General features: G+C 37.8%; 1 protein-coding gene across 1 annotated transcript in view; it reads left to right on the top strand.

The window, feature by feature from the left end:
• TPO (thyroid peroxidase) overlaps window positions 1–10,976 on the top strand; it is a 36,669-nt gene extending 25,693 nt beyond the window's left edge. The window contains exons 10-15 of the mRNA XM_063391837.1: window positions 450–708; window positions 1,221–1,391; window positions 2,171–2,408; window positions 6,006–6,214; window positions 7,024–7,194; window positions 10,718–10,976. Of these exons, the coding sequence (XP_063247907.1) occupies window positions 450–708; window positions 1,221–1,391; window positions 2,171–2,408; window positions 6,006–6,214; window positions 7,024–7,194; window positions 10,718–10,878 (1,209 nt within the window). The 3' untranslated portion in view covers window positions 10,879–10,976. The remainder of the gene's footprint in view (window positions 1–449; window positions 709–1,220; window positions 1,392–2,170; window positions 2,409–6,005; window positions 6,215–7,023; window positions 7,195–10,717) is intronic.
• The last annotated feature ends 3,169 nt before the right edge of the window (window positions 10,977–14,145 follow it).

Below are 14,145 nucleotides of genomic sequence, written 5' to 3'. Positions count from 1 at the left end.
AATAATAATAAAAGAGGATTTGTGTCACAAATATATGTCTGAAAATGGCTTCTGTTCACATTAGGAAGTGTTCTTGAAAGACATTATAGTGCTTCTTGATTTCATTGCCATTTTTAAGGCCATTATAATTTACATTTTTAATCCCACCACACCTCCTGTGAGCTGGATTAGCCATGTGGTTTGTAAATGAGCAGCACTGGTAATCTCTGCTCAGGAGGCTTTGGTTCAGCTTCTATGGTAAGACCTAACAGGGCCTAATTGTCACACTGTTCTGAGCTGTACCACGCTTACTGCAAAAATAAGATTGATATTGTTTTCCAGGAAATACTGCTCTTACTTATGCCAAATGCTTGGGCATAGACAAGTGAAAAAAAAGCATTTAGCACCTAGGATTCATTACTATTCATATATAGAAAAGCTGAAATATGTTTCTTTTTCTTTTCTTTCAGATTATTACTTTAAGAGATTACATTCCCAAAATCATTGGTCCAGATGCTTTTAATCTGTATATTGGCCTTTATACAGGTTATGATCCCACAGTGAATCCTACAGTTTCTAATGTATTTTCAACAGCTGCTTTTCGTTTTGGTCATGCAACAATCCAACCAATAGTAAGGCGACTGAATGCACAATATTTAGATGATCCTGAACACCCAAATCTTCATTTGCATGAGGTTTTCTTTAGTCCTTGGAGGCTCATTAAAGAAGGTATGGTCTTATTTAAACTGCTTCTGTTGCTTTTTGGTCTTTTTCTGCACAGATTATTGTAACTTTTTTCAGTTACTTATCCTGCATTAGGAATGGGAGCATTTATTTAATTAAATCATTTATTTTAGTTGTTGATTTGATTCCAGAGCACTAAAAATAACTTGAATTATTATTCTCAATTAAATAGTTGACTGAATCAGAAAAACATTACTCTCCAGATTAAACCAGTCAGGTAGATTGGCAGTAGAAGGATAAGTGATGATGAAGGTATTTCTGGGATATTTTTGTGTATTAATTTATGAACAGGTTGCAAGTTCTTTTACACCTGAAGAAGATGGAGCTTTTTCATATTATTTCTGCTTTCAACTAAAGGAGGTTTTTGCATGTGTTTGATTGTAAAAACCTGTGTGGACAATTTTTAAAAACATAGAAACATATATGTATTCACATTTCTTATGAAAGTTATAACTGTTTATATATATGCCGTAATACCATCATTTTTATGTCTAAAGGAGGCTTGGATCCTTTAATAAGGGGTCTTCTAGCACATCCAGCAAAACTGCAGGTACAAGATCAACTGCTGAATGAGGAGTTAACAGAAAAACTGTTTGTGTTGTCCAATAATGGTTCACTTGATTTATCATCACTGAATTTGCAACGTGGCCGTGATCATGGACTCCCAGGTCAATTGATTTTTCTTGATTTTTTTCTTCCAGCTCATAACTGAAGTATGACTGCTTATATTTGGGATGTAATCATAAGCTTTTAAATAATAGCTTTGGTAATCAGAAAAGTCATTAAAGTCTCTTTTGAAATGTACATTGCTAATATTCTTAACTTTGATGGAAAGTATTTGACAGCTCTTGAGATTAAAATAATCTCGCAAACCTGGAATCTAGAAGAACAGTACTAGTGAGTGGATCTGGGTGTGCTCAGTGTACATACCAGAGGCTTGTTTTTGCTGGAACCAGCTCTGTGAAGGGAGAGTTTCTGCCTGGAGCAGCCACTTCCCATCAGCAGGCTGTCCCCAGCCTGTGGGATAGGTCAATTTAGGCACAGCCTCACTGGCTCCACCAGCCAGAGAAGGTGCTGACAGATGTCTCCAGTAGTGGTGAGATGGCTTAGTTAGGTACACTCCTCATTTTAAGAAATATTACATGTTTGTCACTGGTATTTTGCACTAGATTTTTTACTCCAGTCAGCCCAGGGTAAGATTGAACTAACAGTCAAGGAGTTAAGAGCCCATCAGGCCATGGCTATACCTACTTAGAGGAAGACTGCGGGAACTTAGTTCAGATCATGCCAGAATTGCTCTGATCAATTTAACCAATAATAGTAGACCTTTTTTATATCTAACTATCTATGATCAAGGATGTCAAAATCCTGTGCTTATAAATTTATTAATTTCATTTATCATGCCTCACAGACAAATCTAATCTTCCTTTAAACATCCTATTTGCAGGTTATAATGAATGGCGAGAATTCTGTGGTTTACCAAAACTAGAAACTCACACTGACCTGAATACAGTAATAACCAATCCCAATGTCACTGAAAAAATCATGGAACTGTACCATAATCCTAACAATATTGATGTTTGGCTTGGTGGTCTTGTGGAGGACTTTCTTCCAGGTGCTAGGACTGGTCCCCTGTTTGCGTGTATAATTGGAAAGCAAATGAAAGCACTAAGGGATGGTGACCGGTGAGTTTATTATGCAGCCAAATCACGTGTAGAAACCCAGTAGCAATGGAAATTTTACAGCCACTTAAATACGCTTCAAACAAATCATTCTCTGCCTATTGCACATTTTTGTCTTAGCTCCTTCAGTTTTGTTGGGTGAGCTTTTGATTACTCTTCTTTAGTTCGTACACAGTCTTAATTCCAGATGACAATGGGCTTTGTTTCTGTGGTGCTGAAGTGTCCAGTCGTGTACTCCTGCTGAAAATGCAAGGTGCCAGCAGAAGGTAATTGTGGCAGGGGTCAGTAGCTTTTGCATGGATGGATGTAGTACTGTGCAGGCTTTATTCCCCCTGAGGGCTGCACTGTCAGGAGCTGGAAGAACCTCAATATTTTTCTTTGGCAACTGCAGCAAATTCAGAAAGGATAGGAAAAAGCTGTAATTCAGGCTTCATAGAGGGGATAATAAAAACACCACGTACTTGACTTTACATGAATTGGGACTGCAGAGTGCTCCCAGAGTTGCCTCATTGGACACAGCATAGGATGTCACTTCAACCAACCCTGCACAAGTGCCACCAGGATCTTGTGCCAGTACAACCCTTCATCCCAGAAAAGCAGGACATATGCAGCTTCAGGTCACAGTGGTCCAAGAAGCTCTGTACATTTTGCTTCTGCCCATGGAGCAATTACAAGCCAACCTTTTTTTTTTATTTCTGTCACGTACTTGTGGTAGTAATTTTGGATCTCATGGGACAATCAATTTAAAACTGCTCACACCATGCCAGCAGGGGTGTTTTAAGTACAGCTGGTCCTTACAATGACCTTTAAGCTCCTCTTATAAGTCACTGTTATGGAAAGAAACCATTATGGAAATAATCATCCCAGGCAGAATTTAAATCTTACCTTTAAAAAATGTTAACTAATTAGCTCACAAGAAAAAGCAATGCTAATCATAAAGGTGGTATTTTATTTGCAGAAATTGTATAAAAAACAAACATTCTACTCAGCTGTGTTAAAAACATGGTTGAAAGTCCTCTGAATTGTACAGGCATATTTCTCCCTATCTGTGAAGGAGTATCTACGGAGGTCTTTTCTGCCTCCTTTCTACTATTCAGTACCTTACACTGTTACTTAACATTCAATGTCTTTTAATGCCACCAGCATTAAATAAACATAAGCACAATTTAATACATTAACTCCAAACTGAGAAAAGAGAGTTCTAACAATGAAAGAATTCCCTGGGCTTCTACCACAAAGTTTGTGCGAGCTAACTTAAATGTGAAATAGTACCCTGTCATTAATTACAAAGAAACCACCCAAGAGAAGTTAGAAGTATGTAACATGTTATAACTGTCACATAACAAGAATGGAAAAGTCTAGCACACATTGCAGTGTCTGGTCAGGTAGAGTATTGGGCATTATCTGTAACTGCACCAGGGACAATACATACACTTGATACCCTAATTGAAAGGTCTGTATGCAGGATTTAAAAATAACTCTTCTAATGTATTCCTTAAGTTCAGAAATCAGGACTACCTGGAACTGTCATCTGACTGAACTCCCAATTCTGATGGCCCTAAAAACTTTCTGTCAGTAATCTGAAAAAACATAAAAGGTTTTCTTCTTCCTATTCACTAAACTCAGGCACTATCTTAACCACATCAACTGAAACAAATTGTTTCTGATCCATCAGCCTTCTTCTGTCTCTTCCTCCTCTGAATATTTTTTCAATTGCAGGATTTGAAATATCTGGGCAAAAAATATGAGGTTTTGTCCTTCTTTGCATAGGGATTTGGTTACCTCTTACAGATCAAATGGAGCAAACCAAAATGTTTGTTAACGTAAACACCTATCAGTTGGGTAGATCAAAAAATCATTTTTCATTTATGCCTGTATATAAAACTGAATTTTGTGATGAAAGTAGAATAGGTTTTAATGTATGTGAAAGGGGACAAAACAGGTGTAGGAGAACTGAGTGAAAAAAAGACTTTGATGGCTTTGGTTGTGGGAAGAGGCCTCGAATCATCAGGGAGGTTTCAGGATGCTCTGAGAAGTTTAGAAACAGCATGCAGATGAGGTGTAGGAAGAAGGCTCCTTTCTTTTTTTCTCCTTCCAGCTCCTCCATCTGTCCTGCATTTCTTGTCACACCTGCTGAGGTGTGGGACATCTGCTCTACCCCTGAATCTGCACATTGCCTCCTCCTTCAATGTAGGGAAAATGGGATGGGTTTTTTAACAAATCAGACTTCTGAAGGTAACTATTGGCCTGCAAATAAAGCCAGTTTTCTAAAATTTCACATGCACTTACCTTATTTAGCAGGTATGCTCCTGTTGGCAGCAGGATCTGATTTGCCCTGAAAAGCCACCCTAGGGCACACTGGCAATCCTCATCCCCCCCGAATACAAACACAACTATCAGACTTCCCATTTGTATGGTACCTTTACAAGTAGCTCATAAAAATCTTCAAATGCTGCACACGTGCCAGGTTTGCAGAGTCCACAGTCAATATTGCTGTTCCCTTGTAATCAGGCAAATGTAAACACAAACTCACAGACTTTCTAGAAACCTCAGCCTTGTGCTCCCTGTATTATGAATCATAACTCCTGTTTTAAACCTGAGGTCAGTTTGTACAGTGTGATCACTCCCATACTCTACTGCAGACTATCCTCAGGCATGTTACCACCAACCCTGCCTAGCATTTGGGAAAATCCTAACTCAGGCCTGGCCTGAGTCCCACAGGGAACTAAGCAGTTTAGCAGTGCTTACTACTGTTCAATGTACTAATAGAGATGTTCTATTAAACTCTCCAGAAGTATTTTTGCCATTAATGTTTTCTTTATATACAAAATGTTTGTCTTTTCTCCCCAGTATTTTCTTTCCTTTTACCTTTAAATGTATATGTATACATTTATACATGTGTGTATGCATACATATATATTTTATATAATGTCACCATTTAATAGATATACCTTTGTAGCACCAACTGGTTCCTCTGTTCTGACACCACACTCCTGATCTGATAAAAATAAGCAGGTCTTGTCTTGTTCCATACTTTTTGTATGATCAAAAATATAATTACTGCCTTATGTTTTTCTACTACAATTAATGTGCATATCTACAGGTTTCTTAGCAAATTAAGTGCTCCTAATTAACCAGAGAAGAATTCAACAGTACCTGTTTTCCTAGCAGCGATTTAGTAAAGGCAAGCAGAATTCAAAAGTTTTAGTATGGGGAAATTTATTATGGTTACTCCTCCAATTCTTCTTTAATTTATGCTTTAAACAATTTATGAGTAAGCAGCACATATTAGTGTGTGTAGGAGTAAGGATCCAGTTTTTCTCTCAGGACTGTAACTTCTTTAGTGGACCTGTTTAATCAATGAAAAGCAATTCTGCTGGCTTTGACACAGGACCTGAGTTGACAAGTACATCAGACTCAGATTAGCCTTTTTATGACTGGTTCTGTATGGTCATGGCATTTATTCCTATTATTCTTATATTTCACCTATTTTTGCTGTAATTCTTATTTTTGGTCTTTTATATAAGGTAGTGTGAAAGTAAGAATAACCAGATCTTTGAATTTCATCTTTTAAAAAAAGGTTTCTATCAATTTTTCCAGATTTTGGTGGGAAAACAATAATGTTTTCACAGAAGCTCAAAAACATGAACTCAGAAAACATTCACTGTCCCGCGTGATTTGTGACAACACAGGAATTTCTGAAGTGCCAGCAGATGCCTTTCAACTTGGAAAGTTTCCACAGGATTTTAAGCATTGTAACAATATACCTGGGATGAATTTAGAAGCTTGGCAAGAATTTTATCAGGAAGGTAATCTAGTAGTTTCCAATCTTTTCTGAGGGGAGGGGAGGGGAGAGTAAGCAGCAGTTGAAGTACTGACCTTGGTTGTGGCAGATCTTGAATTACTGGTCTGAATCAGTAGAAGTGGGATCATAGAGTCGTAGAACATTTTGGTTTGGAAGGGATCTTTACAAGCCATCTAGTCCAACCACCTGCAATGACAAGGGACATATTCAATTAAATTAGATTACTTAGAGCCCTGTGCAATCTGAATCCAAATGTTTCCAGGGATGTAGCATCCACCTCTCTGGGCAACTAGTGACAGTGTTTTGGTACTGTTGTAAAAAACTTGTTACTTATATTTAATCTAAGTCAACCTCTTAGTTTAAAGACATTACTCCTTGTCCTATTACAACAGGTCCTGGTAAAAAGTTCGTTCCAACCATTCTTAAAAGACTTGTTTAAATTGGCAAGCTGCAATAAGGTCTCCCTGGAGTCTTTTCTTCTCCAGGCTGCAACAACAACAACCCCAAGTCTCTCGGCCTTTGTCTTCAAAGGAAAGGTGCTCCAGTCCTCTGATTATCTGGGTTGCCCTACTCTGGACTTGATCCAACAGGTCCATGTCCTTCTTACGTTGTCATGCTAGTCTTATGAGGATTATAAATCAAACCTGTGGTATTCCACATAAATTCTTTTCCAGAAATTAACAATTTAAGTCTTGATCACCTTAAAATGTGAAAAATTTCACTGAAGATAATGTTTATAGCAGTAATGTTAGACTACCATCCATTTACAAGTGTAAGATGGTAATTTTTTAAAAGCCTACTTTCTATCTGTAGATGAACTATGTGGAAGACCAAAGAGTGTGGAAAATGGTGATTTTGTATACTGTTCAGAATCTGGAAAATCTACAGTGACTTATACATGTCACTATGGATTTCAGTTACAAGGAGAAGAGCAATTAATCTGCACAAGCAAAGGATGGAACTTTGAGCCTCCAGTTTGTATAGGTATCTATTACTGTTGTTATTATTATTACTGTCATTATTATTATTTATTTCTGAATTTTATAACTGCTGAATTCCATCATAGCTCATAAGATGTGAATTCACTCTTATACTGTCTTGTATTTAGCATCCTGGGGTTATAGGTGTAATAACACAAAAAAGTAAAACTCCTTTCTCCAGAACTGCTGTCTCAATCTCTACCCATCCTGATTCAGCAATCAAGTTGACGATAGCAAAATGGCACTAAAAATTGCCCAATTAAGCAAAAATCAAGTCTATTAACAGCCTTTGGGTAGGGAATGGGAAGGAGGAAAGGGGGGAAAAGGCAGCAAATCAGAATTAAACATTGCTTCCTCCTACATTCAACATAACAGCATGACAGAGAGCTGTCATTTACCTAGCATTGTTTCAGTGGATGATCTAGATAAAAGTTGAACTCTGCACCACTAGGTCATGTGTCATCCTAATAATTTTAGTAAAAGTGAAAAAAAAACAATCTGTGAAATGAATAAGTGGAATTAAGAAACTAATAATCAGTTTAGGTACAATCTCCCTCTCCCAAATAGCCCTGAAAAGATTTACCAGAAGTTAATTACTCCTGCAGGTACAAAAGTAGAGCAGGTGAAAAATAATAAAAAGATACATTTCTGACACATTTTCACAGGAAGCCTGTCACTGTGAGCCTCGCCAGAAAGACACACTGGCGTCTGGAGTTTGGGTATCTCAGAGCAGCAGCAGGGGAGAAATCCCCAGCCTTGTTTATTACTTCTTATTTTATACTTCTTGCAAGGTGATCATGGATTGGAGAGTGGGCATTCCCACCTCTCACCACATTGGTCAAGGGGACTGTCATTCAACCTCCCCTTCTCTTGAAGAAGGAATTCATAACAAGGGCACTATTTACAAAACACGATCTTCTGCTTACATTAATGAGCCTGAGAAGGTGCACCCTTCTACTTTAGTATGAATGCTCAGCAAACCAGGAAGATCTCATGGTGACAGAAGCATTTTCAGTTATTTTAATGATTATTTCATCATCTGTTTTCTTTTTGACTTCTACTGTTTAGTAGAATAGGTTAGAAAGAATGTGGCAAATATTTCAAGACTTTCACTCTTCATGCTATGAAGAATGAATTGTCTCTGTTCACATTTGAAAAGCATGTGTTTATAATGGGGGTGTGTGTACATATACTCATATATACATGTATATATGTATGTGTGTGTGCATATAGATTCACTCTCCTCTGCTTTATAAGAACATGAGAGAAAACTAAACCCAAAAAGGACATCGTTCAGAATATATTATGGATGGTAGTAAATTAATTTGAGTGCAAGTGCTGCAGCTCATCCACAATAAAGTCTCCTTATCAGTATTTCTGTGAAAGTGGAATAGAAAGCTCTTCATTCTAATTGTATACCTGGTATGGAAAAAGTCAAATGAAATTTGCAGCTCTTTCCTTTATTCAAATCCTATTTATCCACTGAATTCCTCCCACATAAATACCATATAAAGAAATAAAGCTGTTAAATGAATTATAATAAATCCTTTTCAATAGATTAATGTTCTGGCAGCAAATGGAATAAATAAGTTAAATCAGTGAATCATTCCTTGTCCTAGTTTCTTTTAATATGTTCAGTAATGTAAACAAAAGGCTGTATATCTGCTAGAGGAAAACAAGCTGCTGCATACATTAAAAAAGCAATGCCTTTATTAAAGGAAAACCATCAAAACCCACTTATGCAGATTCTACTTGAGTTTTACAGTAGAAAGCACTTTGTTCTACGCGTGCCTGTGCAATATGTTCCCGTTCTTTTAAATATTCAGCAAATTAGGGATAAATCAAGCAATAATGAGGAGGATAGAGCTTAGCATTTCTGCAGATGGTTTCAAAATTATACATTGCTCTGGAAAAGACAGAGTGGCTTGCTGGCAAAAACATAGGATTCTGAGAGCTGTTAATTCCCACTTCCTAAGTTGGGCTTTGACTGATATAATTTCTATTGATTCAGGAAGGCATTTAGTGCTAGAATACGCTACCTTCCTTTATATTACGTGATGTCATACTCCAGATAGATAACCCTTTACTTTGCTTTAGTAAACTACTGCTCTGAGTAGCAGGGTAGGCTGGTCAGATCTGACATGCACTCTTTAGTAATGAAGAAGAGTTAGCTATTAGCAGATAGCATGACTATGGATCTACAGAAGTTGAAGCAGCACATTTGAATTACAGTGCAGGCAAAGGTGCAGGTTTTCTTTCTGGGATGATGATTAAGCCAGTGAACATTAACTCAAAATGTAGTTTTGAAGGGAGTAATACTCAGAAATCTTTATCCTGAACATGTTCTTTTCCTTCTTCAAAGAAGTATCAGGAAAGTTATTGTTTCTTAAAGGTTCTGAAGTTTTAGATTTTTCCTGCATGTTAGTCTTTTGACTGTCTTAGTTGATAACTATCTTTGGGCACATCTATTTTTTTGTACTAAAAATAAGGCTTGATAGAATAAGGCTTGATCCTATTTCTAATGATGGAAGGTGGTCTCAGTGACAATGCTAAACTAAGTCAGTAAATACAGTTCAGTTTCTAATACTGATTGTGGTAGGGAAGGAATGGAATAAAACCAAGGGGAAGACACTGAAGACCTGACTAGTTTGCAGTGCTTCACACAGGACCATTAATTAGAGACATTAAACAAGCTGTCAGATATACAGAACCAATGGGCAATTACCTAAAATAACACTAGACACCTACTTTTAGTCAACTGAATTCAGTCATGCTAGTAAATATTACATAGAAAGCAGGAAGGTGCAAAAATATGAAAAGACTCCTTTCTTTCTCTCACTGAGTACTTTCTGTCCTGCACTGCTGCTTCCCATTTCATCACATAATCAGAAAGGGAAAGATCTTGAAAGGCCTCAAGAAAAATATGTGTATGTACATTTTCCAGTGGATAATTCTTCATCTGCTCAATATTCTGCTGGGATATTGTCATTTTACAGAATTTATATAGCATCTAGAAACAACCATGTGACATCACTAATTACGGTTATAAATTTTGTAACCAAAACTAACCTGAAAATTTGGTTCCTCAAAATCATGACTTGATGTACAGAACTGTGTCTGCCTTACTATTTTCATTATCTCTGTAGAGCACAAGAGAAAAATGTTTATAGAGGAAATAAATTTTTAGAACATAAACAGATGCAAGAAATGCTCTTAAGTTTAGGGTTTGCATTTTTGAAAATTCAGCCAACTGCCATTTGTAGCTTTTGGTGGATTATGAAAGCAGCATTTTTTTCATAATTTCCAGCTTTAAAACAAACAAACAAAAAAATCAAATCAAAACAAAACAACAACAAACCCCTACTTTGTCTTTTAAACAGTAACAATACAGATATTTGTACTTATTTGTCTCATTGAAAGTGTACAATGCCTTTCATTTATGAATCCTTGTAAAAAGTGTTTATGAGAAATTAGTAATCCCTTTGCAGTTTGTAATTATTATTGACCAGTGTGTACTCATTTTGCAGACATCGATGAATGTGAAAATGAAATTAATCCACCATGCCCTCCTTCTGCTATATGCATTAACTCTAAAGGCAGCTACAAATGTCTCCACACTGATCCCTACAAGCTGGCAGAAGATGGAAGAACATGCATTGGTAATGGTTGTGAACCTACTGTCCATTAAAACCTTCTCTGTTCCATTTTACAGCACTGTAAAAATTCATCAAACTGCATTTTATTGAAGAGCTGTTAACATGTGAAAATCTCTAAACAACCATGAGCCTAATGATACAGACAGATTCTGTAAATGAAGGTGTTGAATAAATAATACTGATACATGAATACGCTTTTCATTTCCATTCCTATTGCATATAAACCATCAAGTATTTCCTGACAGTGCATATGAGGAGGGAATCAAATTTTTCTGAGTTTCTCCTAGTTAGTACCTAAATTCAGCATCTAAATATTAACTAAGTTCCACCTGACATATTCCAAAACTGCCCTCTTTCAGAGCTAGCATAAATTCTGCATTTTCTTGGGTTTTTCAACTTTTCAGCATGGAAGCTGTATGGTAGAAGTCTGGGGGGAGTATGAGAGCAGTTGCCCACTGAAGGACAGCAATACCTGTTCTGGGGAAAGCTCCATGAAAACCCACAATCCAAACTCAAATGAACGGGTATTTATTTTGTCTAGGTGCCCAAGTGAAGCATATAAAGTTTGAACCGCTCAGATGTTACATATAGAGTGTTGTATGCCACACAATCATATGTACACTGAATCTCACTGATGGCACATTACTTTTTTCCTATTTCAGCAAATTCCTTGGTTATGACGTGAGATTACACTGTCCCTTATTCTTAACTGAGCTAAGAAAATGCAAGATAATAATTCTCCATCAAAGAAAAAAATGCCTAGTTGCAAAGAAATTGATATCTTCAATTATATGAGGTGCATCCAGTCAGTTTTCCAGCTGTGTTTCAAGGTCACAGGAGCATATTCCCACCAGTGAGACCTCATTCCTCAAATGACACCTTAAGCAAGGCCATGTGACTTCATCAAAGGCCCAAGAATGGAGTACAATGGGAGACTGTACTGATACAGCAAGCACACCAGTAGAAAAACCTCCCCAACAGGAGATTGCCAGACTGGACCTACCTCTCTCCTGCTGCAGCAAAAGCAAATGCAAATCTTCAGGGCCTAATTTTTATGGGATTACACTACAGTGTTATAGTGGTAGCCATTCACAGTTTCATCTGAATCAGAAAATAGGAAAAAAAATCTTTTTTTAGGTGTTTCTTAACTTTATTAATTACACTTTATTCCTTTATCCTGTCAACCATGGTTGCATTTACTTATGCCTCTAAATTCAGAGACAAAATAATCTGCTTTCAGATTAATTTAAAGTGGTTTATTCACTAGTGTTGAATGCAACAAAGATAACATGAGGACACTGCATTGGCATGTGGCTGCCGTTGCAGTGGGTATGAACTGTGTGAACGTTGCAGTGTGCTATGAACTTCCTGATCAGGAAGAAGTAAATGGGTCTTTCTTCAAACAACTTTGTGTTTGAAATCTTTGTGTTCACAGACCCTGGCCCTCATGGGGAATTTTACCCAGAGTTGTAAGGACAACACAGCAGAGCACACGCCATCTAGATTTTTGGAGAGCACTGACAGCTTCCTGACAAAAGCTGATCTAGGAAACAACAAGGAGAGGTGCTCTGTGGGACCTAGTGCTTAAAGATGGAATCACAGAATGATTGAGGTTGGAAGGAACCTCTGGAGTTCATCTTGCCCAATTCTCCTGTTCAACCAGGATCACCTAAAGCCAGTTGTCCAGGACCATGTCCAAACAGCTTCTGAATCTCTCCAAGTGTGGGGACTCCACAACCACTCTGGGCAAACAGTACCAGTGCTCACTTTCCCTCCCACTCACAATTTCCTGATGCCACCCACTGTGTACCAGTTTGTGCCCATTGCCTCTTTTCCTGACACTGGGCACCACTGGACAGAGCCCAGCTCCATCCTCTTTGCGCCTTTCTTTCAGATATTTATACAAATTGGTAAGCTCCCCCCTGCATCTTCTCTTTGCAAGGCTAAGCTGTCCCAGACCTCTCAGGCTCTGCTCATTGGAGAGATACTCCAGACTCCAGTTGTCTTTGTTCCCCTTCTCAGGACTCTTTCCAGTATGTCGATGTCTCTGGTGCACCAAGGAGCTCAGACTGCCCACCCAGCTCCAGATGATGTCTCACCAGAGCAGAGGGGAAGGATCACCTCTCTTGATCTGCTGGCAATATTTTACTTAATGCGTCCTAGGATACCATCACCTGCCTTTGCAGGAAGGGTGCATTGCTGGCTCGTGTTCAGCTTCGTGGCCACCAGGCCCCACAGGTCCTTTTCTGCCAAGCCATTTTCCAGCAAGTATTTGCTGGTGTGGACTGGTGCCTGGGGCTGTTCCTCCCCAGGTGCAGGAGTCTGCATTTCCCCTGCTGAACTGTGAGGTGCCTGTCAGCCTGTTTATCTCATCTGTAGAGGCCCCTGGGCAACCTGCCGTAGCTGATCCTGCTTGATCAGGGAGATTTGACTAGCTGACCTCAAGAGGTCCCTTCCAACCTCAATGACTCTTTGATTCTACTAGGTAAAGAGAAATGGTTTGGGTCAAGAGAAAATGAAAAGTTTTTAGCAGTGTTTTATGTGGTTTCTCTGTAAACTGTGGTTCTTAACATACTAGTGTACATTTCTCACTGTCATTTCTCATTCATTTTGACTTGAGAAAACAGTCAATTAGCTACTTGATAGTGGATTGCTCACAAAAATATTTGTATTAACAAAGGAAAGGATAATGTTACAGCTAAGTGTATTCCAGTCTTTTTAATTTCCATATTAAAAAAAATGAAAATTTTACATAGAACAAGTAATTTGTGTTTTTATTTCAGATAAGAAGTTTTTATCAAGGTCATGGAGTGGCTTCATTTGCTGGTCTATTATTTTTACATTTTTAAGGACATCATTCATAAGGCTTAGCTAATGTCATCATACAGTTTGAATGAGGTTTTGAGACTTGGTGAAAAAAGGCAGTGAAACACTTTTCTAAACCAACATATTGATGATAATAGATGAGCAGCTGAAACTAAGCAGTAGTAAGAATTTGGGAATCTGCACTACAGAGTGATTTAAAATTATAAGAGCACTTCACATTATTATGAGTATTTCAGTCTTCAAAACTAAAAAGTTCTTAAAAATTTTAAGAGCTCTAGTAATGCTAACTATTCAACACTAAATCTATACAACCTTCAATCCTACTTTTATTGATGGACTTCATCAGCAGTCTCAAGGCTTTTTTTTCTAAGTTTGGGTAATGTCTTTGACTCAGATTGAAGCTTGTATAAGATAACTTTATTCAGGAAGTGAATTTGTTGAATGGTCTCAAATCAAAGTTGCTCATCGCTTAC

Source organism: Prinia subflava, chromosome 2, assembly GCF_021018805.1.
Source record: "Prinia subflava isolate CZ2003 ecotype Zambia chromosome 2, Cam_Psub_1.2, whole genome shotgun sequence".
Taxonomy (NCBI): Eukaryota; Metazoa; Chordata; class Aves; order Passeriformes; family Cisticolidae; genus Prinia; species Prinia subflava.
The sequence above is the reverse complement of the archived record's forward strand: the minus strand, read 5'-3'. Positions and strand labels throughout refer to the sequence as shown.